The sequence below is a fragment of the Pleuronectes platessa genome, chromosome 8 (genome assembly GCF_947347685.1).
Source record: "Pleuronectes platessa chromosome 8, fPlePla1.1, whole genome shotgun sequence".
NCBI classification, from domain to species: domain Eukaryota; kingdom Metazoa; phylum Chordata; class Actinopteri; order Pleuronectiformes; family Pleuronectidae; genus Pleuronectes; species Pleuronectes platessa.
Window position 1 is genome coordinate 28,170,397 of NC_070633.1, and position 26,248 is coordinate 28,196,644.

At 43.3% G+C, this 26,248-nt stretch overlaps 2 protein-coding genes across 2 annotated transcripts in view; one reads left to right on the forward strand and one right to left on the reverse strand.

Moving 5' to 3' along the window:
* The window catches only part of slc25a48 (solute carrier family 25 member 48), a 9,931-nt gene extending 243 nt beyond the window's left edge, over positions 1 to 9,688 (forward strand). Inside the window, exons 1-7 of the mRNA XM_053429261.1 lie at positions 1 to 474; positions 1,781 to 1,824; positions 2,035 to 2,106; positions 3,471 to 3,723; positions 4,783 to 5,070; positions 7,993 to 8,126; positions 9,366 to 9,688. The exon at positions 1 to 474 is cut by the window's left edge and continues 243 nt beyond it. Of these exons, the coding sequence (XP_053285236.1) occupies positions 420 to 474; positions 1,781 to 1,824; positions 2,035 to 2,106; positions 3,471 to 3,723; positions 4,783 to 5,070; positions 7,993 to 8,126; positions 9,366 to 9,470 (951 nt within the window). The 5' untranslated portion in view covers positions 1 to 419 and the 3' untranslated portion in view covers positions 9,471 to 9,688. The remainder of the gene's footprint in view (positions 475 to 1,780; positions 1,825 to 2,034; positions 2,107 to 3,470; positions 3,724 to 4,782; positions 5,071 to 7,992; positions 8,127 to 9,365) is intronic.
* Positions 9,689 to 20,059: 10,371 nt separating this feature from the next.
* On the reverse strand, positions 20,060 to 21,096 carry LOC128446002 (complexin-2; the record flags this gene model as incomplete). Its single annotated transcript, XM_053428941.1, is given in 2 exon segments — positions 20,060 to 20,449; positions 20,921 to 21,096. Coding segments are annotated over 2 exon segments (374 nt in total), but the record flags the coding sequence as incomplete, so codon positions are not given.
* Between the last annotated feature and the right edge of the window lie 5,152 nt (positions 21,097 to 26,248).

Here is a 26,248-nt window from a genome sequence, read left to right on the forward strand (position 1 = left end):
TGATGTTTACATTCATGACGATTGTTCTTGTTACTGTTATTTTGAGTATTGTGATTATTATTACTGTTAATATTATTGTGATTATTATCTTCAGTGTGTTGACGTCGCCTCTCAGTGTTTTTCACTTCTCCTCCTCATGGCTCATTTCCATGGCTGCGTGTCTATAGGCTGCTCAGCCGACTCCTGATTGGTCAGGAGGACCGTCCCCTCAGAATGAAGCTCTGCTCTGATTGGCTCTCTGGTGCCAACCTGCTGTGGAGCCTCTTATTTTTCCTCCTCTTCTTCTTCTTCTTCTTCTCTCACATCGTTATCATCACTTTTCCTCAGCAGCGGATCTGAACGAGTGTTTGTGTTGTTTCCTCTGAGGGGAAAGCGAGGAGCGTTTCTTTTCTCACCGATGACCTCGCTCTGAGTTGAACATGCAGAGCTCCAAAGGTTTCCAGGTGGAGGACTTCATCGCGGGATGGATCGGAGGTGAGCGGATCGGATTCTCTTATCTTTAGACAGATTCCAGGAGGTCTGGGGATAGACTGTGGGGGGGGGGGGGGGGGTCGTTCCATTTAGCTGCCTCCTCGTGTTTCTGTGAATGAAATAAAAACCAGTGAACACACACGCGCGCGCACACACGCACACACACACTGAATCTGCAGTTCAGGGGGTTTTGCTCCTGCAGCTCCTCGTACATGCAGCTCCAGTGTAAACAATGGAGGGACCCCCCCCCCCCCCCCCTCCTGTGTTCTCACTTCCGGTGTTTCTTATCACATGCACACGCTCACGCACTGTCAGTCGCTGCAGGTTCCTTGATGATGTGGCAAATTGAATTCCAGTAAGAAAAGACATTTTTTAAATGTGGAATACAGGCTGCATGTGCTGTGGCCGCTAGGGGCGCTGTTTTTGTGCATCTTGTTTTGTTGCATAAACAAACAAAGTGGGACTCGGCTCCTTCACACTGGAGAACATGAGATTCGTTCAGTTCATTAATAAAACTTGAATCCAGAAGAAGCAGAAACTCTCAAAGTTTAGTCTAAAAAAAGTTTATGTTCCTCTGAACAGAAGAAACATTTAGTTTTTTTTACGATTAACGTCAATTAAGTGAAGAGAAGATGTTTTGTGATGGTTTCACTCAACTGGAAATCTAAATGACACAAACTGTTGTTAAAGATGGTTTTGTTTTGTTTTTATATATATTTATTGATATTAAAATGGCACAATATGAAAAGTCTTTATGGGAAAATACACTTTTTTATTGTGTCTTAACTAGAATCTTAATCAGTAGAGCTACTACATCCAAAAAGTCAGAAACCATTTTATAAAGAAAGTGAAAAACTATTCAGATCTACATCAAAACAAAAAACAACGACAAAATAAACACAACATTATTGGATGTGGACTTTTTTTTATCTGGACTTTCAGTCGGGAAACTGTATGCTTTGTTTTGCTGTGTGTTGCCATGTGTTGTGTGTGGTTGAGTGAGGAAAACACACAAAGCACAGAGAGCAGCAGGAACAGCGGGTTAATAAGTGCACGCTCATTCACTGTTGCCCCAGTTTAACCAGTCTGCTGCTTAATTGCTCCCAGTTTTATCTCAGCAAGGACACGACGAGTGATTAATGCTTCTGAATGTAAAGTTGATGAAAAGCTCCTCGAAAACCGAAAATAGATTTGATCAGTGGAAGATATGAAGAGACGCAAAGGGGAGAGAGGGACTCTGAGTTTGACTGTTTCTTTCTTTCTGTCCTTCTCTTCCACGATGACCTGCTCGTCTGTCCTTCGGCTGCAGGAGCTTCCAGTGTGGTGGTCGGTCATCCGCTGGACACCGTCAAGGTATTTGAGATTCAGGATTTTTAATTCAGCCATCTTGTTGTTATATAAACCAACAAACACCTGGATTCGATCGAGAGTCATTGTCTTTTCCAATGTGCATACTTGGTTGATGTGCAGCTGCAAATCTTTAATTGGAAATGGTCCGTGGACCAGAAGCTGTTTTCTATTGACTTTAACTGTTGTTGTGTTTCGGTGGTTCTCTCTCTTCAGACGCGGCTGCAGGCGGGGACGGGCTACAGGAACATGCTGCACTGCATCCTCACCATCTACAGGAAGGAAACGGTACAGAATAATAATGATTATAATAATACTTCACATTTATAAAGCACTTTTCAAAGCTCTCAAAGACGCTTTAAGCATCGCAGACATTCTGTATCCACCGGGTATAAAGATGGACGACATGACGGCTCCCTAAAGTGAAGCCAAGGTGTCTCGCTCGCCCCCTGGTGGCTGGCTGCAGAATGACCACCCTGCCTCCTCCATGTTAGCAGATGGGATGGAACCAAACTGACTCTAGCTGCAGCGTCTGTTCGGTACAGTCGGTCTTTATTTCTGGATCGTGGTCGGGAGCAGAGATGCGTCGTCCATCTTTATTTAATCAGAATCAGTCGCCTCTGACTTGAGGCTTTAATCCTTGCTACGTCCGCAGAAGAGGTTCTGCCCCCCCGTCAGTTTGTTTGTTGGCTAGTTTGTGTTTGTTTGTAAACAAGATTACGTAAAAACTACTTTACAGATTACAACACAAGTTGGTCAGGGAGGAACTTTCTCTACCATTGAGAGGTGGAGCCTCTGCCTGTCAGGGGTTTGTGCTCTTGGAGTTCTCTGTAGTAAATGGTCTAAACTATATTTACATTGTTTTTGAAATTTTCTTACCTTCAGTTCCATTAGTTTGATGCATTTTTTATAGAAAAGTAGTTTTTTGTAGTTGTTTTAAAAGTTAGTTAAGGACGGGGACATACTTTGTGTAGTGGTATTCATGAGTGTGTGTAGTTTGGTGCAGGTTGATTGAATTAGTGGAGACACCAGCTCGACTGTAACTTTCTGCTGTAGGTAAGTTTAGTGCAAAATAACTTTACAGGCCCAAACGTACCAGTTTCCTGAGGCCCAGACAATATAAAAGAGAGTTACATCTAATTAGTGGCTTGTTGTTGTTCACACACTGACTTGATATAGTTTGTTTGTTCTGCTGCCTCAGTTTCTCTTCAGGAATCCGATGTGAATGGGCTCAGCTGCGTTGGGTCGATTCCCAGCGGCAGTGAATCTGAGCGCTGTCGAGTTCTGCAGCAGAATTCTGCAAAATGAAACTGAGGGAATTGAGCAACAGGCTGAAAACTCATCTGCTCCGAATGATTCATGATTTACAGTGTGGGACGGATCCTGTGACAGCCCTGGTCACATGATGGTCACATAGTGGACAGCTATGTGCCCCCCCCCCCCCCCCCCCCCTCCCCTGTTTGGAGGGAAGACTTTTCCACATGATCTACATATTTGGCAGCACCCCCCCACTCGTTTGTCATTCTGAGTGTTGTTGGCGCAGGATTAAAAACCCAAAGTGCACGCTACAGTCTGAGATTTCAAACTGTTGGTTTTCTTCCACCTCTTGGAAAGCTTCTGTGAATGTCACGTGTTTCCTCTGTGTTCCTCAGCTCGTGGGGTTCTTTAAGGGCATGTCCTTCCCACTGGCCAGCATCACCTTCTACAACTCGGCCGTGTTCGGCTTCTTCAGCAACACGCAGAGACTCATCAGCAAGTACCGCTACGGGGACGGGCGGCATCCGTGCGGCCTGCTGGACTTGACCGCGGCCAGCATGCTGACGGGCCTGATGTCCGTGGGCCTCGGGGCGCCGGTGGATCTGGTGAAGATCCGGCTGCAGATGCAGACGCAGACGGTTCTCGCAGGTAAATCAGGGCTCGTTGGTGTCGTTGGGTTTTTTTCTCTCTCGAGCAGCAGAAAGAAGGAGAAAGATTCTGAAGCTGAAAAGTTATTTTCTGTTTCTCAGGAAAACAGCTGCAGATAAACAGCTGTGAGGCAGACAGGGCGACGCCCACTCACACCCGGCCTGTCACACCACAAAACGTGTTTTAAATTTTTCTTACAAAGCTCAAGAAAGATCAGTCGTTGTTTCTCTAATACTTAGAAAACAGGAATAGGAAAATAAGGATAAATAAATGTGTATAAAATATTATAATATTCAGATCGTGATGACATGTTGATGTGTCCTGTCGTCGTCATGACTGGTTTTGAACACGATATCTCAAGAGCACCTTCATGGAATATCTTCAAATTTGGAGCAATCATTCCGTTGGACTCGAGGATGAATTGATTTGACTTTGATGGTCACAAGTCAAGGTCACAGATTGTTTGGCCTTGTGAATATGTTATCTCTAAAAACGCCTCGAGAGAATCCTGTCAAACTCAGTTCAAATGTTCACATAGACTCAGAGATGAAATCGATTCAGTCAAAGTGCAGTTCAAGTTTCCATGTTTTTTTACATTTTATTAGACTTTAAATGGATTATTTGAGAAAATGATCAGTAAACTTATAGAAATGGAAGCTGTGGTTACTGTTCAGTATCTGGTTGAACTTATATTTCTGGTTGACTTGTGTTTAATCTCTCAGTTAAACAATAAACTACTAAAACCGAGGTCAGAAGTTTAATGATGTGACGCATGAAGCGTTTATTTGCTTCACATTTGTTTATGGTGTCGTTCAAGCTAACCCCCCCGTCATGATGTGATGACGCAGATCAGGTTTATACTTGAATTAAAGATTTTTAGCACAGTGCCATAACATTTATTGTTTCAATGAAATGTTTGAAGCTCTTTTTAGTGAGTGATGCATCTGCAGCTTAATGATTTGATGAATCTGAATGTGATTCACAGATTAAACAGAAACAAACCAATTAAGAAATATGAGTTTAAAGCCCTGACCTCCTCATCTTGTTTTTTTTCTCCAGAGAACTTGAATCTGGCTGGAAACGTGTCGAGCGGCTCCAACATCCCTCTGCGCTCGGTCAACCTCCCCAGCCAGACGCTGTACCGAGGGCCCCTCCACTGTGTGGGCAGCATCCTGCAGAGCGAGGGCCTCCAGGGCCTGTACCGGGGGGCCGGGGCCATGATCCTGAGGGACGTCCCCGGATACACACTCTACTTCATTCCATACACCATCTTCTGCAACTTGTTGAAGCCCGATGCTACGTCAAGTCCTCATCCTTGTTCCATCATGCTCGCTGGAGGACTGGCAGGTAAAGTACAGTTTATTCTGTGATTACTGGGGTTGAGTTTAATTTAGATGCATTAAAATACATAGTAGGCATTAAAAACTATTTCACAGGATGAATTAATTAGTTATTATTTATTTTATTCAGATTTTAAATCAGAAATCAGGATAACCTAATTTTGTCTTGTCGGAAATTTACAGGATAAATACATATAGATCTTTTACAAATGGATTATACAGATTATATAAACAGTTATTACATCTTTTATATACTTTAAATGCAGATACATCAAATATCACGTATTTCTATGCTGATAATACAGGATGAATAATTAGTTATTACATCTTTAAATGAATAAACTGGTAATTACATCCTCCTGACGACACACTGACAGGAAAGTTGCTTCCTAGTCCGGAAAGGAAAGAAAAAACTGGATTCAAGGCCTGTTGAAATAAAAAGTAAACAGTGCCTTTGCTTAATATTTATACACTTCTTTTTTTTGCTTTACATACGACTGCACGTTTCATCATCGTGATCACACACTTCTCAAAGTAGCTGCTTCCTGCTGCAGCCTCTTTACTCACACATCTGTTTTTATTGACCTGTCGTGATATAAATACAAGTGAACTCATGTAACGCTTATGAGGAGGGTTGTAGATATAGTGTGTGTGTGTGTGTGTGTGTGTGTGTGTGTGTGTGTGTGTGTGTGTGTGTGTGTGTGTGTGTGTGTGTGTGTGTGTGTGTGTGTGTGTGTGTGTGTGTGTGTGTGTGTGTGTGTGTGTGTGTGTGTGTGTGTGTGTGTGTGTGTACTTACAGCCGACCATGTTTCAGTGTGAGTGAATGTGAGCTGTGTGTGGAGAAACAGTTGGAGCCTGTGTTGATGTTGATTTTCGGTTTAGCAGGAAAATACCTGAAGCCTTTTTTCCATATGTCCAGAAAACTAATGCATGTTCTCCACAGTGTTTTAAAAGTCTTTAATACAACCTTCTTGATCCTGATCCTCTGGGTTCAAGGCCACTCAACTGAGACTGTCTCCTCGCCGCCTCTCTCTCCTCTGTCCTCTGTCCTCATCCGTCTACACCTCTCTTCTGTGTTTGACACGGTGAACACCGGATCCTTACTTCCTCCCTTCAGGATCTGGGTGTCTCAGGCGCTGCCCTCATCTTACCTCAGAGGTTGCACGTAACTTGGAGCGGATCTGTGTCAGAACCTTGTCCTCTCGCTCCTGGGGTGTCCCTCAAGGTTCCGTCCTGGGTCCCCTCCTCTTCTCTCTGCACACCTACTCTCTCGGCTCTGTCGTTCACTCACATAGCTTCTTTATACCACCTCTACGCAGATGACACCCAATTAATTCTCTCTTTTCCCCCAGTTTGAAACTCAGGTAGAAGCATCAACATCTCTCAGTGGATCTCCACACATCACCTGAAAATGATCAAGCTTTTCCATCCAGGGAACGTCCCAATCTGACCCGTGACCTTATTATCATTACAACAACTCCGTGGTAGCCCCCGACCCAGACCGCACGGAACCCTTCACAATAAAAGTCCCAAACAGATACACTGCTTATAATGACAGGAAACACAAATTCATTGACTAACCTTCCACAATAAGGCAACTAAATAAAATAGCTTACAATAAAAATGAATCTTTCGGTTCATTAGATATATTTTGATTGTTGTGTGTCTTTTTGCTTCTATAGTATCAATAATCGTGAAAACCTTTAAAACCGTGATATTTCCTGTGATAATAATCGTGGCACCCTTATCTCACGGCTAGACTACTACAACTCCCAGAATGCAGCAGCTCTACTGGTCTTCAACCTAAGTTTACTCACACTACTCCGTTCCTCCGCTCTCTTCACTGGTTACCAGTAGCTGCCCGCCTTTTGCTTACCGTGCGATGAACGGATCGGGTCCAGTCTACATCCACTCCGCTCTGCATCGGCCAATCGGCTGCTCCCTCACTGCGAGGGACAGCTGTCACTCAACCACATCACGACTCTTTGCTGTCCTGGCTCCTGATTGGTGGATTGATCTCCACATCGACATCAGGACAGAAGAAAGTCTCCACATCTTCCCCTGAAGGCTAAAGACACAACTCCTCAGACTTCAAGAAGATGATGTCTAATAAACCAGCGTCTACTGTGATGTTGAGAGACAAAAAGACAAAAGTTAGTTGCACGAACATGAACTTTCTAGTTTGTACTTACTTGATTCTTGCAGTTGGGTTTGCTCCCTCCTGGTTGAATGCATGAAGGCTTGGATATGTAATGTGATGTTAATACATTTAGTTAGGTCTTCATTTTGTTCCAGTTCATTTAATGATCATTCTTGTGTGGTTTAAAGTTGTTGGTTTGGTGGTTTGCACGGTTTGTAACGTCTCTGTGTGTCGTCGTTCTTTCTGATGCAGATATGAACAAAACCACAACTTAGACCAACGTGGAGCCGACACCTGAGTCAGAACTGATCTCAGTTCACTCAGCTGCTCTGCGGGAGAGGAAACCCTCTGTGTGTCTGTAGCGTATCGAGAGTTATTCTCTAATCGCCCACTTCACTTTATCTTCGATGATGAAGAAGTGTCAGTAATTCTGAGTCGTGTTTTTTTGTGTTGTGCTTATTTCACATTGTCTGTTTGTTCCGCTCTGACTGCAAGACAATCAAACCAATCTAATCAACCAGAGATGGTTAGTTTTCAGATTTCACAAGCAGCACCTGAATGCACCATTAGTTGTGGTGTCTGTCTCTTTCGAGGGTCGGAGCAGGTTCAGCTGACGTCTCTTGAGTTGACCTTTGACCCCTGTGTGCCTCTTCTGCCTTCGTCTGCTCGCTGAATGTCTTGACACTGATTTTCAGCGAACAAGCCGCAGGGAATTGAACCCGTAACCCTGGAAATGTCTGTGCCTTGCCTCACCTGACAGAGACTAACGGTTGCCCTCCTCTTCCTCAGGGTCCATCTCCTGGGTCACGGCCACGCCGGCCGACGTGGTGAAGAGCCGCCTGCAGGCCGACGCCCACCTGCAGAGGAAGTACAGGGGAATCGTACACTGCATCGTCCACAGCTACAGGACGGAGGGAATACGGGTCAGCCTTCTTATATACATATTATTATATTATATATATAGTGAATATTACAATCACTGGTGTTCTGCAGTTTCACACTTTGAGGACAAAGGTTCCAAGCCTTATAAGTAAAGTAGTAAACCGAGGAAAACCTCAAATATCTGATGGCAGAAATTCAACCTAACTAAAAAGTAGCTTCAGGTTCATTTATTATAAAGTATAAGTATGTATTATTAATACAATTAGGCAAATTAAATTACAATACAAGTGATGGAATGTCTTAAATACATTTACATCAGATGTGTGAGGCTTCAGCAGGGTTTCATAGCAGACGTGGGCCACGTCCCAACACGTACAGGAAATAAAACTTTATCTTTACTTGATTACAGAAGTGTTTTATAAATAATGAGAAGCCCTGCAGGAAGGTCAGCAGCAGAGAAACAGTATCAGCTGCTGAGCAGATGTTTAATCTTTCAGAAGTGAGACTTTAAATACATGTGCAACGCAGACGAGTCAGTTCTCAGAAATCAAACTTGTCTCGTACGGACGTGATTCTGTCGTCCAATCAAAACGCAGCGTTCAGACGAGCCCGTTCTGTCAGGACTCGAGTTTCAACACGGACCGAAAACTGCTTCACATCCAGATACATGAGAAACTGACTCCTGATGGACACTGAGCAGGAAGCTGCTGATTAATCAGAGGAATGTGAATGGAGGGAAAAAAATATGGATAATATCAGTTATTTAGATGAAACCATTCAGCTGTCATCTGAAGATTTGATGTTAATATGTCACCACTTCACATCAGGTGTTGAATCACAACTTGGCCTAAAACAAACGAAGTTGCAGCCAAGTGTCACGAGTTCATCGTGTCAAAGGTCAAAGGTCAGAAAACGACCTGAAACCACCAGACTGGAAATAATCATCAATACCAGAGTCTCTGTGTTTCTGTGGAAGGGAACTGGTCGACTCCGGTCACCTGACCATCACAGATCAATGAGTCGAGAACTTATTTAACTTTTCAAATAAAACGATTTGTCTTTCCATCAACAAAATCAATGACATGAATAACGTTTAAATTTAGTTTCCGGGCCCTGAGACACTGGATATCATCTCACTGCCATGTTTCACAGGGCGACTCGTGAATCAGTCGTGTCTGTACTTCTAGAAACAGGACTTCAGCTGTGAGAAAGACCCATCAGGACATATTTAGAAATGAAATATAAAAACATACATTTAATCAGAGTGTGTTTTTGTGCAGGTTTTCTTCTGTGGAGCGTCGGTCAACGCCATCCGAGGCTTCCCCATGAGCGCCACCATGTTCCTGACCTACGAGCTCTCCCTGCAGTTCTTCAGGAGCCTCTAGGACGAAGGACTCTCACTCCGCTCTAGAGCAACAGGAGCCTCCGCAGCTCTGAGACAAGACATCGACAGCAGCTCACATTCTGCTGCTCCGGGGTCTGGAGTGAAGTTTGAGCAGATGTGAAGACTTTGAGGACTTCAGGGTGAATTAATGACAGAATGAGATTCAGTCTCTTCTGCTCTTCTTGTCCCACGAAGACGGGTTCATCGATGCTGCGTCTTATTTAGGATTTTCAAAGTGGGAGGCGATCGTCTGCAGCGGAGACTCCGAGTGAAAGTGAAAGAAAATATGATATGAGATCTAATATTAGTTATTAAAGGCAGAAGAGTCTGAGTCGCTCATTTAGTTAAACAGAGTCCGACTCTATTAAAAGTCGTTTTAATCTGTTGAGGTGAATCTGAAGTCAAACAGCAGAATTCTGTTATTTCTAATAAGTCAGGATGAATCTTTCAAACTTTGAATATTAACGTTAATAGTTAGCAGCAAATATAAAGCATCGTGTACGTCTCGGTTAGAATTTGAAACATCCACCTCCAGTCATGTGACGTCTCTTCTTACACTTTGGCCTCAGACCCACAGACTGTCCCCAGGTTCAGGTTCAGGCTGCAGGGGAGGCGATGGCCACCAGGGGGCCTGAACTCTGTTATCCAAACAGACCGAAGCAGCAGTTTATTAAATGGTAAAGAATTATGTTAATGAAGCGAATAATAATGTCGATGATCTCGTTATTTAAGGGGAGGAGTTGAGGATTTCTTTGATTTTCATCAGTTTCACCAAAGAACAAGTTTTTCTTTATGATTTTGATGTTTGAGTTCTGATGCTTTTTCCTGGAAAAGAGCAGAAAAACAAGAATCCTGTGTTATTGCAAAGTTTGACGCTGATTTGTGGGTAAAGAGAATCTTTGAGATTTAAAACTTGGTCACAAAAACAACTTTAAATAGTTCAGACGAGTTTCCACCTCGACAACAGATCAGCTCTCGACCTGCAAATCTCCAAATCAATGTTTTTAGTCTCAATGTGAGACTCAGTGAAGAAAGGGTCTTTGCACTTTGACCTCAGCGAGACGGAGAAATACGACTTCATGCTAAAACAGAGTTTAAATATTTTAAGGAAAGAGGATTCACCACAAAGCCGTGAATCTAAATTTAATATATTTTTTCAGTGTTTCATTTGTTTTTATTCCCTTTTAGTTTTGATTCTGTTTCTAAATATTCAATTCAATTAATTTAATTTGAGTTTTAAAATAATAGTTTTAAAGCTAGAATCAAATTCACATTGAACATGACAACGTCACATGTTCTGTGTGAGTCTCCCATGTTGCCGTCCACATGTGTGTAATATTATATTTGTGTGTTTCTTATATTAAGAAAAGTGAGTTTACAAGTTGATGCCACTTTAACATGAGCTTTTTTCACGATACTATTAAAATGCATGATTCACACAATGAGCCGTTAAAGCAAAGTTTTATATTATTGCTTTTCTATTCTGCAGCACAAATATTCAATCAATAACATGTAACCAGGCTCGTAGCATCGATACCTAAAACAATAATTACTTTCACGATTTAAAGCCTTAACATTTAACGTTGTGTTTAGATTTACTGCACCAGAAAGTGTTGTTTTTATATTTTAAGACATATTAATCTGCGTCCTGAAGCTACTGATCCTCCAGATCTCTGCACACAGCGGATATCTCTCATTTTGGAGAGAATACCCTGAATCATAACGTAGCCTCTGCCTAATAAGTGATATCTTAAATTGTTTCCTTGTCATGTAAATACTTGTAAATATGTGAACTGCCATTCCAGCTGTTGTGGAACCAGACGTGTCTTATTGTACATAAATAAAGCTTCTAGAGTCCCGGGCGGCTCCGCTCCCTCAGACGTGTGCTGTGTGATACTGAGACCTTATCAGACGAGCTCTGTGTGTCACAGCAGGAGGTCGGTTCTCAGCCCGATGGGAAGAGTCGGGCTTCAGAGGAAACAAAGGCTGACGTTGGCCGAGTGCCTGCAGGCGGCTGATAAGAGTCCGAGCCCCGAGGTCACGACCTCTGTCAACTGTTCCCTGTATGGATTCACCTGAGCCTGCGATGCTGCACAATGTCCACGAGGTGGCAGTGTCTCAACAAGAAAGTCAAGCAGCAACTGAAAACCTGCAAAATACAGATTAATATCATATTAATGAGTAAATTGAATCATATTCTGATTTTTAAATTCCAACCTCATAATACTTTAACTTCTTCTTGCTTGAGTTTCAGGTGAACAAATAAATAATGTCACAAGGATTAAGAATCATTTTAATTAGCTTATTTTAAGGCATTAATTCATCACAAGTGGCAAATATAACTGATCTAATGTTGAAAGATAAAATTCAGTTAGGATTTTTTTGATTATTCAGTTTAAAGCTCCTGCGTCTTTTGGTTCCTGTGAATCAGAGTCAAAGGTCTGATTTTCAGGATTTTGTGTAGCTCTTTGTTGACTTCATGTCAGTTTGTCTGTTTGTTTAGTTCATTAGTTTATTCCCAGCTGCTCTCGAAGGTTTAAACAACAGAGACTTTTAATGTAAATCCTGTTTTCTGATGTGAAGGCAGCAGATCAACAGCTGGTTTCATGTCGGTTCAGATCAGAACTGAAGCTCTGACCTGCTGCAGAGGTTCTCAGCCCCCGGAGGCCGCCCCCCCCCCCCCGTGTCTCACCTCTGATGTCCTCATGTTCTACCTGTTCACTTTGCTACATGCCACAAGGAGGAGGTCAGGAAATGTGCTCGCTCTCAGGGACGCACTGGAGAACAGATCTTTGTTATTCAGATGACATGTTGCAGAGGCTGTGGGTCCTGATTCAGGGAGAAGCTGTTAAATCATGGAGCTGATGGATAAACACACAGATCCAAGAAGATCTGGTTCTGTCCTTCAAGTCGGAACCAGGACGGACAGAACACATCCAGATTCTTCAGTGTCAGCTGTAATTTATCAGTGTCCACTCAGATTCGTCCCCTCGCTTCCTTCCTCCGTCTCCTCTGTCCTTCCTCTCGTCTCCATCTCTGGACGCCCTTCATCCATCCTCTTGATTTCTCCTCCTCTTCCTCCTCTTCCTCCTTCCTGTCTTTATTCACACGTCGAATGTCAGTGATTTTCCCTCCTGGACTTGACCCAGTGCAGCTGAGGTCCCACCCCTACACACACACACACACGCACACACACACACACACGCACACACACAGCTGATGGTTTACTGGTACTTGCGGCCTGATTGCTTTTGTGAGTCGTTATAAAAACACTGAAGTAAATTTGACAAAATTTATTTTATCTATTTGTTTATCGTTGTCATTTTGTTCTTTTTGTGTATTTTATGAGCTGTTGCTTGGACAGACCCTATTTGTGTCTCTATAGCTTTCAATGCTTTATAATTATCTGTATATATGTATATTCAGTCTGAAACTTTTCTTTTGATGAAATAATTGAATAGTAAAAGAGTTATTGTGTTCATCCAGAAACCGACATTAGCAGAAAGTTATTTTTACAGTATTAGAAACATTAACTTGAACTTTGTGCTCAGCAGGTTGATTCACAGCTGAGACGTGAACTCAGTCTGAGCTGTTAAATCCTGACACTGTTTGGTTTTTCACTGGTTTTTCATTTAACTCCATTTCTCTTCCTACACGGAGAAAAAGAAAATGTGATTTTCCCTCAGGTCTGTTTGTTGTGTTTGAACAGAAACGTGTAGAAAATATAATTACGCCTTTTCTAAAAGAACACAGCGTGTACGCCTGCCTTCAGAGGAATGAATTTAAATAACAGACACACACACACACACACACACACACACACACACACACACACACACACTGTAATACCCCCTCTGTTCTTGGCATTTACAATGTGAGCGTTTGGTGGAATAAGCAGCTAATCTCTCTCTGCTCATGTAAATGTCTTTTGTTGACTTTTCCTCTGGAGACAGAAAATACACTGAACCACTTCTCTGTTCTTCAAGTGAAGAAGTGAGTCCCCCCCCCCCCACATACACACACACAAACACACACACACACACACAAACACACACAGACACGACAACGCCCTGCATGTGTGTGAATGTGGTGAAGCATGAAACATGATGTCAGTGTGAATTATAAACACTCATCATCAATCCAGAGAAAATGATTCAGTGACATGTTGAGATTTATGGTTTTTCTTTCATATCTTTGTAAATAGGATCTTTGTATATTGAACCATTGGTCTGACACAGGAAGACATAGACGTCCCCTGGGTCTAGTTTTATGACATTTTAGAGATTATATTATTAATCAATTAATTAAAATAGTTTGCATATTAATTGATGATTAAATGAATCCTCATTTGAAATGTTTTCTGTCTTTTTTTTTAACAGAAGAGCTGCACCTCCTGTTTATTCCAATTCATATTCAGACTGTTTCTCTCTGTTAAACTGATCAATAATTTGGTTTTTAAAATCTTAACTTTGTTTTCAACCAACCAAAAACTGAAGTTGAAAATGTCTCTGTCAGAAGTAGACTGACTCTTTCTGGAACTGGTGGATCTACTGGGAACTGATGGATCTGCTGGGAACTGGTGGATCTGCTGGGAACTGGTGGATCTGCTGGGAACTGGTGGATCTACTGGGAACAGGTGGATCTGCTGTGAACTGGTGGATCTGCTGGGAACAGGTGGATCTGCTGGGAACTGGTGGATCTGCTGGGAGTCTCTTCTGGTCTCTGACTCGTCGACTTGCAGCTGCTCCGTCTGCTCGACACAGAACTTTGTCACCAGCTTCTCACAGTTTCTCATCGAGAGGAACAGACGCACATTAATATCACACTTTGCTCTTTTTGGGCCGATGATGGATTCAAATGAACAACAACTTCTCACAACCAGTGTGTCATCGCTTTCAGCCTCGTGCTGAACAGGAAACTGACGACTGGTGTTTCTCACAAACTTTGCTTCTCACCAGCAAAGTTCTCAAAGTTCTGTGACTTCACTTGTGAGTTGAAACCCAAAGAAGAGATTCACAGATTTCAAGGTAAACGAATGTGTTTCTACTTTAAAACCTTTAGTGTCTCACACACTGAACAGCTGTGGCTGGTTTGGAGGATTTGTAGATTTCTTGGCCTGTTGCCTTTAATCAGCTGAATAATATTTTCACCAGGAGCTTAATTAACCGACTGGAATATGAAGTCAACTATTTAATTACACAAAATATTTCTTTAATTAAACAGCTCAGTCAGTGTTTCCCTATTACAAACTATGTACTTTAACTTACTTTAAATTTAAAATACGAATTTAAATTATTAAAGATTGATAAATCCTAGTTATTGAATTAATGAATCTGTTTAATGTTTTCTCGGCTCATGTTCCATCATTTCATGCTCATTTTAGTGTAGTTAAGAAAAGTTAATAATAATAAACTACCCATAATCCAAAGCAGTAAAGATCGGTGGAACTAGGTTTTGTGTGAATTTAAAAATAGTTGAAAATAGAGTTCATATTGTTTGTGGGCAACAATTCGAGTCACATTTTTTCAGCCTGAATCCTTCACATTTTGGAAAATGAAAGTTTTTGAACTTTCGTACAAGTCCTGAAACTCGATTGATATGATTTTATTAATCTATTCACTTTATATATGAAGCATCAGAGATTATGATATCCTGAAAACTTAAGACTGTTTATAAAAACCTATAATAACAACCTGAAAAGTCTCAAAGATTTGACTTCATGATGATTTATCAGACTTGATTAAAACAACAGTAAATATGACCTGAAACTCAACATAAGGCTTTTTTCATCTTGAGCTAAAACATCACAAGATTCCAATTAAACACAATAAAGTCTCGATATGATTTTAGAGACAAAGCGTAGAATAAAAACACGGGTGAGCTTTTTATAAACCTTTTTTTTTTATTAGTGTTATGCATTGAATTTCCAAAAAGAATGATTCATTTCTATTGATGAGACAGTTTTACAGTGATTGGGCTCCACACATAATATGTGACATGCAATTAAAGGAGAAAAATAGCAAAAAAGAACTCATATTATTTTACAATCTTAACCTCTGCACCCTGAAATGATTTTTCACCCTGAAGTAAAAAGAAAGAGCTTCTTGATTCAGGTCACGGAACTTGGATAAAAAAACGTTCCCTTTCCACTGTGGAGCTAAAGGGACCCTGCCAGGCACTGGGCCCGATCACTGTGGTGCTGATGGGACCGTCCAGTCCAGAGCGCCCACTCCTCAGACGCCGCAGCGTTGCCGTTTTAACATTTCAACGTATCCTAGTGCAAATGCCAAAAGGACTGGAATGTATTCAATGTGTTTGTCTTCACAGTAAAAGTTGTGCTCGCGGCTGAGAAGAAGAACTCCGAGGAAGCTGACGAGCTTCTTCTTATCGGGGGAAACGTTCACCGAGACCGAGGAGCTCATGTCCGGATGTCGTGGCAGGATTCAAGCGGTTCTAATATTCATCAGGTCACGAGGAAATGTCAGTTAAGAGGCAAACGCTACGGCGGCGTCACCGCGTTCAGGGAAAGTGAAGCCGCGTCTGGAGTCGGATGAAACATACAAGTTTTTTATTTTCTAATATATTCTGTGCATCACTCGATTGCATTTCTTTAAACTCACACAGCCTTCAGCAATCTGCCAGTATAAAGTCTTTTGTGTTAATGTTTCTATTCATGAGAAGATCACCGAACCTAGAGGGGAGTGTCTGCTTCCTGTTTTCTGGCGGGAGGACGGATGGCAGCTCTCAGATCTGTGAATGTTTCTGGGCTCCTGACAACAGAACGTGTTTTGATAATCCAGTTTCTCAGTCGGTTAAACATCTCAGAGACTCAAACCACCCGTCGGTGGTTTGAGTCTCTGAGATGTTTAACGTCCTTTCATTTCTAAACCCACTCGTGTGGTTTCCATCCGTCTCGCTCACCCTCTTCTACCTCATACACACCGACCTAATACACAGTTTATACACGTCCATGTGAAATAATACCTTCTCTCTATCACATCTACTCAAAACAAACAACTTCTGGGTCTCACACTAAACCGAGGATGCTTCTAAACTGACAAACACGCTGCTCTACACACAACCAGGATCTCATGCAGAGTTTAACGAGGACACTAATGAACCTCCCACACAGACCACATGGTAATAGCCCTTTTCCCTTTTCTGAGGCAGTTCACGAGACCAGAGACTCAGAGACTCGTCTACACACAGAGGACGTATGGCTGTCGTTTCCATGAAGGACCCATGAGTTTAGGCCTAGTCCAGGATTAACGTCCCTGTGTTACCCCCCCACCCCACCCAGCAAGGCTTCTGGCCTCGGGTGCAACAGGAATGTGGTGAAGCGATAATTGACTCAACGTAAAAACAAACTGCACTCGTCTCTATTTCTGCTCAACAACCTCCTCGTGCATGAATCTAACACCGGTACCGATGAGGAGCAGCTGCTTCAAGGTAAATCCCTCTGCAGGTGAGTCTCCATTAGAGAGAGACATGAAAACATGCACGATGAACAACTAAACTAAAATATAAATGGAGAAAAGCATCTACTACTTATGAGGTTAGAAATAAAGCAGATATTTCAGTTACAGTTTCTAAATTCTTTGTCTGTAATTACACGTCCACCATTTTCTAATCCAACGTCCCCAAGTCATCTCAGACTCGACGTCTTCAGGTCGTGACCACAGAGGATTTTTAGAAACGTCGACCATCTTGTGTTTTGTCCCGTTAATGTTCTGACCAGCATATAGCATATAGCATATAGCATATAGCATATAGCTGAGATCTGTTGCTAAACTCACAATGATCAAGTGGTCAGATAGTTGTTGTAGCTGTGGGACCATAGTGACCATTAAGACCACTGTTACGTCCCAGAGCTGGTCTCAGGTCAGAGTTTGAGGATTCGAGGGAATGTAACAGCCTCACTGAAAAACCTTGTCTGCCAATTTCATCCGATATCTTCCAGTAAAACTACTTCCTCACTTCTGTGGTTCACACGGCTCCAGTTTGTTGTAGTGACGATATAAATCTTTGCGTTTCTATAACCGAGCTCCTCTGTGATCACGGCCTGAACCTGAAGAACCCTGAACCCTGAAGAACCCTGAACCCTGAACCTGAAGAACCCTGAACCCTGAACCCTGAAGAACCCTGAACCCTGAACCAGCTCATCCCACCGCAGCCGGTCTTTCTGGATCCAACACAGATTCTGTTGCCTGGAGACTCCCACAGAAACAGGACATGTTTGTCTCGGGACATTCGGTGGATTCTCCTCTCGACCAATCAGACGCACGCTCAACATTTGAAAGGAATGTGTGAAGTATTTTTTTTTTTCTTGGACATATGTCCGAGCCGGGGAGCAGCCCCAGTTCCTGCCTGTGCACAAAGTCGTTCAAAGACACATTGACGTTGTATAAACCGGGACTATATGAATCAAAGACATGGTCTCACATCACAGACACGTAGAAAGACACACACGTAGAAACACACACACACACACACACTTACAGTACACGTAGTACACTCAGACAATTAGAACAATGGCTTCTCTTTTCTACGTACATTTTCTTTTTCGTATACATTAGTATACATGTTCAAAGATACAAGAACGTGGAGGGTTTACAAACAGATATGCAGATCTATGTTTTATACAGAAAACAAACATGAGACAGAAAACTTTCAATGCTGAAATATTCTCTTCTTGTCATTTTTAATTATTGCGATCTAAACGATATGGCTTTGTCTAGTGAAAGGTCCTATCTGAGCGAGGAAAGGAAAAGAAGGTGATGACGACTTTTTAAACCTTTGAGTTGTTCTAAGTTACAAACTCACGGACAACAATGTCTTCACCGTCAAACATCGTCGCACAACTGATCAGAGAAAAGCCACCGGGTCATCGAGGAATAACCAACATGCCTCGTTTCACAAACACATTTCCGTGGATGAAGGTAGTTTCACTCCATGTGCAGCACATATACTTAAACGCTATCGGACACATCACTACGATGTCTCCTTGGATTACGAGATGCAGGACACAGAATATAATCGTCTCTTCACGAGCTCTTCAGGCAGTGAGATGCGACGGCACAGGGACCAGTTAGTCGACTGGTTCATCTTCTAGCTGTAGCTAGCCACGGAACCCTTCTGCAGGAAACAGGCGCGTATGGTTTGAGTTCAGCGTTGGTCGTTGGGACGCATGCACACGCCTCTCACATGCAGTAAAAACCAAGCTCAACACGTGCGTCCAAGTTTCGGTGGCGACGAAAGAAATGGAAAAGGTCTCACCAGTATTTCTTTGGTCTCGATGTGGACGAACTTTCGGTTTAAGTAAACTTATGAGTTTAAAGACGAGAAGAAAGGTTCACTGAAGTAAATCACGTTCACAAAAACACAAATAAAAAAATCCAGACGTTTGCATTCATGTGAAAGAAAGAACAAAGAACACATTGATAAAGACCTCAAATGAAAAGACACGTAACAGTCGAGTGTGTTGATGTAGAGCCGACATTTAACCGATTGTAGACGCTGCGACAGAAATGACAACACACACAGAACCCAGTGGCGACTCCGACTGGTTCCCAGTGGCTGATGCTTTGATTGTCTATGGGAACCACTACTTGGTCTGAGCTGCTTCAATCTGTAGTTTCAAGCTAAACAGCAGTGATTTATTTTCCAAATCAGGTTTTTAAACACGGTCAAAGAGTTTGTTTACGTGCATGAAAGATACTTTGAGTCCAAATTGGTAAATTGAAATGAGTTCTCGACATGTTCCGGATCTTAAGTTGAACTTTTCCTACATGATGGAAGTCTGACTTTCGACAAACCAGAGGTGGAAGTGGGAGATAGATGCAACTTCTGTCTTCAGCAAACTGATCTTTGGAAGCTCGGAGCCGGTGAATTGTGTTTTCTAAGTTGTTCTGAGAACAGTTAAGTCTTCAGAGCGTTGATGATGAATCAGCCAAACTCCAAATCAAAGACATTAAACTGTTTTCCGATCTGTTTCTCTCTACATGCTCCCCACGACTCCTATGAAACCCTCATTTACAATCCCTCTGCAAGAGGACGTGATATGAAGGCACATGTCCTAAAAACTCAAAAGCTGATTTCATATATATATATATATATATATTTTTTTTTAATATAAAGACCTACACCAGGTTCATAAAAGTAGAAAACACCCATTGAAACAAAGGACACATGCTCCATCTACTGGAAAACATGGTGGCAGTGGGAAAAAACCACAGAGGCAAGAACACACACATGTCCACTGGTCGTCTTTAAGGGAATACTGTCCTCCATTGGTCACCATTGCTTGGCAAGAGATGATGAACAACCAATCAAATTGTCTGATCCTAACGGGGTAAAAAACAAAACGAGGAAAGGACACAAAAAAAAAATCATTCTTATCGTAGGAAATGTGCTAAGTGGCAGTTGAGAGGTTGTCGGCAATTGTGGTGAACAAAATGACGCCATCGCCGAGGAGTAGAAAAAGAACGTAAACGGTTTCTAGAAAGGCAGTGAGTAGCCTCTAACAGTTTGGCAAGACCCCCCCCCCCCCCCCCCCCCCCCTCCCCTCCCCTCCGATGACTTCTACGTGCCCCAGATCTATGCTCGGCCCCTTCCTCCATACAAACACCCCCGTCAGGTCGAGTCCCCCAGCCGCTCGTCGACCTTCATCCCTTCATCCCCAAAGTCCCCGACACAAAGATCCCCCTCCTCCCGCTGCCCCACAGCCCGGGCCAGACTGGGCCCTGAATTCAGGGCTGGTGTGACTGGTTTCTCTCTGTGTCTTTACTTCTTGAACATGTCCTGTAGAGGTCCGGGGAGATACTTGAGCACGGTGTCCAGGATGCTCTCCTCGTCTTCCTCGTCGTCGTCTCCACAGCCTCGGGGGATGGCCTTCTTCGGACGGGTCAGGGAGCCCTCGCACGCCTGCTCCATCGCTGCCTTCTCCTCCGCCTCCTTCTCCTCCTTCTTCTTCAGCCCGTACTGAACGGAGAGAGAGGACAGAATGAGGACACGTGCAAGGACAGGAGAGAAGGTATGAAGGGATATCAGTTCCTCGATTGTGGCCAAATAAGTGTTACTAAGGTCGCAGATTTCAAGGTGTTCATGAGAAATCATATTCAGGAATGGGATGAATGGACAGACGACCTGAAAACCTCATGGCTGTGAAGGCCGTGGTTTTCTCTGGCCACAGCTGAGGAGACATAATAAAACATTTCAGTTTTATGAGTGGAGCAGAAACCTGCTGCCACCTAGACTCATCCCTGGATTCCCCATCAGAATAAAACATAAAACAATATCAGTGGCACAGAAAAAGGAGGAGGTTTCACCCAGAACTTTGCTCTGTGATATGAGGAACAATCTATTACCAAAGCATCAGAAGCTTCTCAGAAGTTCAGGAACCCTCAGTTTGTTCAGCTCTTACATTCCAGAAGGCATAAAGTGTTTCCTCACCTTGTCCCTGATGGTCTGTCGAACCTTTTCCCTCTCTGCCTCCATGCGGGAGTGCTTGGCCTTCCTCTCGTCCTCCTGCTGCCTCAGCGCCTCCTGACGCTCCTCCTCCTTCTTGGATGCGTCCGGGTCCTCCTTCTCCTCCCCACCCAGCATCTTGCCCATGTCTTTGGTGGCGCCTGCACAGGAGAAACATGGAGAGTTAGATTCCACTCTGCGAAGATTAGGCTGCAGACAAGTCAGGTCTTAATATGTTGACTTAGTTTTGTGGCTTTTGTGAAACTATTTGGTCACATTAAGATCTTGAGAATGCAAACATTATTCCTCAAGTCAGGAACTAGTTAAATTCAAACTACACAAATGAAAACACACAACATTGGACAACGTCAGCAGTTTGGGGGATTATGTGGCAACAGGGTTTTTCCTGAGGATCCTTGAGGCGTCTTGGAAAACAAGAGAAGGAGACGAGCCAATTGGAAAAGCTTCAAGGACCCAGGGAGACGGAGGAGGACACGTTGTCCTGTTCGGTGTCGACCTTCTGTCGGCTGCACCATGTGAGAATTTGCTGCTTCTCTCTGTTTGTACCTTCATCAATTGAATATTAAGAGTTTGAAAATGTTGGTTGGACGAACAAGCAGTTTGACGAAATCAGATTTGGCTCTGGGAAATTATTTCCGGTTCCTCCCACAATGTTCTGACACTTCACAGAGTAATTAACTAATTAGTCAGTTAGCCTGACTGGCTGCAGGTTCCCCGGTCTCCCACCTCCACACTGGTTCCCTCACTATCCCCTCTGGTCTTAAACCAGCTCCACCTCTTCCTGTGAGACAGAGGCCATTTTGCAGATGTGAAAGCGACTCCCTCTGGCCCCTCGATGTGGCCGTTGTTACCTCCGTGTGGTCGATAGTAAATACAGGACCACCTGAGAGAGTATGAATTATGGATCTTCCAGCAGAGAGAAAACTTCATCAGGGTATTGATCCGCCTCTCGGAGCCTGGTGAGCACGGAGCCTGGTCGGCGGCGGCCTGGTTCTCCGTCCAGTGACTTTCCAGAAAGAATATAAAATATGAATAGCTGTGTGTTTTCTGCAGAGGATTGTTTGCTTCAAAATATAAAAATATTGAGGTTTGAATCTATAAATCTCCCTCCCTCCCCCAAAAAATCAACAGTGCCAGCAGATATTCCAATTGCAAATTTTATAACTCTAAATTTATAGGTATTTTGCAGGAAATCTAAGTTGTATTTTCTTTTTTTAACTCGGACCTCAAGGGTTGTTGGTCCAAAATCATGTTTCAGTATGAAATACACATGTGTAAAGAATGTTTAGTCTTTTTCAGAGCTTTAATGTTTGATGTATTTGCATGTACGTGCACGATTGTTCTGTTATGTGATAAGTTAAAAGTTTCTTGTTGGCTCAGTTAACTAAACCTTACCTTAACTTACCTATAAATCCCTTAGCACATACATTGTAAAGTGTGAAATCTATGTCATGAACTCAAGACGTCTGCTGTGTGGCTTTTGTTCCGAAAGTTAACGACTGAAAGAGAAACTTGGGAGCCGGAGAGGTTATTAAACATTAATGGTTCAATCATTGCTATTGATTTCCTCCCTATGAACCCTGGGAGATATACTGTGGTCGTTCAGTGTGATGTGGCCGTAAAACCTGAGTCACATCCCAGAGTGAAGCCCAGCCGAGTCAACCAGAGGATTTCTGAGTGAACTGCTCTGAAGAATTGTGGCTTTAAGGACCGGACCAGGGGGGGGGGGGGGGGGGGCGCACACTCACACAGTGGTGCTAATTGCCCTTCAGCCTCGTTTCATCTGCAGCAAACCTGGCGATGACAAATTAGCTCACCGTCGGGGGGGAAATGTGAAATGTTTCCCCGCGCACACAGGGGGGGGGGGGGGGGTCCAGGTTAAGGTCACACTGTCCATTCAGGAGGCTTCCTTGTTTTGACACAGACAGACACACAACATATTGTCCCTGAATTATGCATAGACGTGTGTTTTCATGCCCATAAAGGGCAAGTGTGCTCATGTGGTGACACACACACACACACACACACACACACACACACACACATTCATTTAGCCAGGCTGTAACTTCCAGATCTAATCTGAGTTATTGGCTTGGCCCTGTTCATCACCAAACATCAGGCTTCACAGAGAGAAGCAGGATCTGAGGGAGGAGGTGTGAAGATTCAAAGCTTCTGCAGAGACGACATCTTGTTGTGAAACCACAGATCACACTGGAGGTCTCTGCCGCCCCAGCACTGCCCCCAGAGCTCCTGTGGGTTTCTTTCTGAGGACGTGCACGACTGAAGCACCGAACGTGCACAGGAGACAGCGGCAGCCATGATGCTCTCAAGTAGTCTGATAAATGAAATGGGAGAATCCTCCGCTCTCCAGAGAGCTGGAGCTTTTACTCTCTGACCCATCAGTGTCTTCGCCCCTCACATGCTCCATTCATCCGTCCCCCTCCTCCGTCTTTTTCTGTCCCACTCGTCCTCCTCCCTCCTCCTCTGTTTCTGTTTCCCTTTCACCCGAGTTGATATTTGATTAATCTTCCTCTTCTCGTCCTCCTCCACTTGTTTACTCTCCTCCTTTCTTATCATCTCTTTTCTTCAGAATTTCTCTCCAGCTTTCAATCCTTTCACCACAGAACCCACACACACTTTAACACACTGACATCGTCCGCTCCTCGTCTCATTCCTCCACTCCCCCCCCCCCCCCCCCCCCCCCCCCCCCCCCGTCCATTAGAGGCCAGCTGACTGATTTGCACGACAGACAAAGGTGAGCGATTCCCGGCTAAGTGCTCAAACGGCCGCAGTCCTCGAGTTGTGCAGTCGCTCATTACTTCATTCAGTCGGTCCGGGGGCTGCGTCTTTAATACACAAAGGCTCCGGGTCTGAGGAGGCGGAGATATGGAGGCATTATGGGTAAAGAGCCGCTCCTGTACCAGACACACAAACAGACCGACACTCTGCGGAGAGCGACCGATGATACGATTTGATGGCTGGTGTCGATTTGGTTGGAGCTGAAGTGAAGTGAATGAAAACAGAGAGACAGTGAGAGAGAAACCGGTGATTACCTGGAACTGAGCAGGTTTAAGATGAAAGGAGTTTTATAGGATAAATTACAGGGAAGTGTAAAGAAATGAAAAGGACACAGAGGTTAGTGAAGCATTAAAAAATATGCTCAGTTAAAAACTCATGATACCGATGATTGAGAAAATCGTTTTCTTTTAATAATTAGAATAATATTTTAAGTATATAGCAGCTTTACGACACAGTTACAACGATAAATCAAAATTTTTAATTAAAACTATGGAGATATTGGGGCAGAAATATGAGGAAAAGTTCAACAAATGAAAAACAACTTTGGAATATAATGAAACATTCCAAAATGAATAAAATAATCATAAATTAAGATCTAACAGAAGCATAATTCGAATATTTAAAGGCTTTAAGGCACGATACATCCTCTGTCTTTAGTTTTTCATGGACAGAGGCAGACGAGGTTGAACGTTTGCCGATGGATCCTGTGGGCGATGATACTGGAGCAAGTACTCGGAGGTTAAGAGGTTGAGAGGTTAAGTAAATTCTCATCCAGAGCCGAGGCCACCAAGCAAAGAACGAGATGATGTCACGTAGAGTTTATCTGACGGAGCAACTGGACACCGACGAATCAGAGCCGCTGAACCCTTCATCACTGGATCCACACAGAGATGGAGAGAATGTAAGAAGGAGAGAGAAACAGGATGAAGGGATAGGTTTATTTTAAGATTGAGAATGAAAATTAAAGATATGCCATTTTAAAATAGGAAATTAAAGTGGACTGAGTGGATGTGGAATGAACGTCTAAGGGAAGAGAGAAGAAAGGTGAAGGTTGAGCTGAGGAAAGACAGAGAGAGTGAAGACGGTTCAGAGACGAAGAGGACACCGAGGTCTTCAGAGAGACCCCCCCCCACCCCCCCTCAGATGGACGACACTGCAGCTGGATCATCTGTTCGAGGCTCCACTGTGAGACGACGCCCTCATAAGACACGTGAGCGCCTGGACCGGGGGGGGGAAATCAACCACATCGATCAGAATCAGACGGTTTCATGGTGACATCACTGCTGAAGTGCTCTTGAGCTGTGGTTTGGTGCGAAGCTGTGTCTCTGGTCAACTCATCAACCTGCCTGTGGCTTCCTGTTATTGCAGCGTCCTCGCCGGCTCACCCTCACCTCGCCTGCACAGGAAATGAAACGGAGCTCCGCCCCCGCCCAGTCTGGACCAGTTCACGCAGATGTTCCAGAGATTATCTCAATATTATCTTTTATTCGATTTTTCTTTATGAGAAAAGGCGAAGTTCACACGTTTGATTTCCCCCATAATGTCAGAAAAGGAAGGAAGTGCATCTTGGGAACAAAATAAATGATTTGATGTTGTCGACAAGAAAAAGGATCCAGAGTCTCTGAAGTTACATCTTAGGTGTAAACAACAAATTCTCGATTGACTCTTGAAAAACCCTTAAACAATTTATATTAACCTGAATCTTTGGTCATGTAAAAGTTCAGATATATTTAAAATGTAAATGCATGAAAAGTTATTATGTTATAATGTCTAATGAAAGTTTCTAAAACAAAACAACTGTCCAGCTGCTGCAGAGAGTTTCAGCTCCGCGGCTCCAACACAACATGGAAACACCGATGAATCCGATTTCTAATTAAACAAACCAGTAAATGCAATCTGTGGCCTGTGGCTGTAATCTATAGCTCAGTCTGCAGCGATGGAGCAGTCAGGGGCTGTTTAACTGCTAATGATATTAGTGAGGGTGTGTGTGTCTGTGAGGGTGTGTGTGTGTGTGTGTGTGTGTGTGTCGGGGTAAATTAAAGAAAAGTTTGAGTGAAGTTAAATTGGACACAGAGACTTTGTGTGCACAGCAGTCAGGTTTAGATTCTGTTTTCCTGGCTCGGTCCAGATTTGATTTGAACCAGAAGTTCACACACTCAAAAATATCACTCCTCTGAATATTAAATATAGCTTTCATGTCCCATCCTTCCATCAGGTTTTGAGCTAAAACGTGACATTTACCAGAGTAATACTTCGTTTTAAAATCAATAAACCAAAGCAAACATTGTTTTGTGTGGTTTTTCCTCAGATATCATTTCTATGCATGAGGGCGTCTGTCGTTGGATTGATGCCGGGACACGCCCACTTTAACACAACACCCCCGTCAACGTCAGGACACCTCATCTCAAAATGGCCTCAACGACCCGCGAGACGAAAAGCACAAATGAAACCTCATCTGTGTGTGTGCGTGTGTCTGTGTGTGTGTGTGTTCTT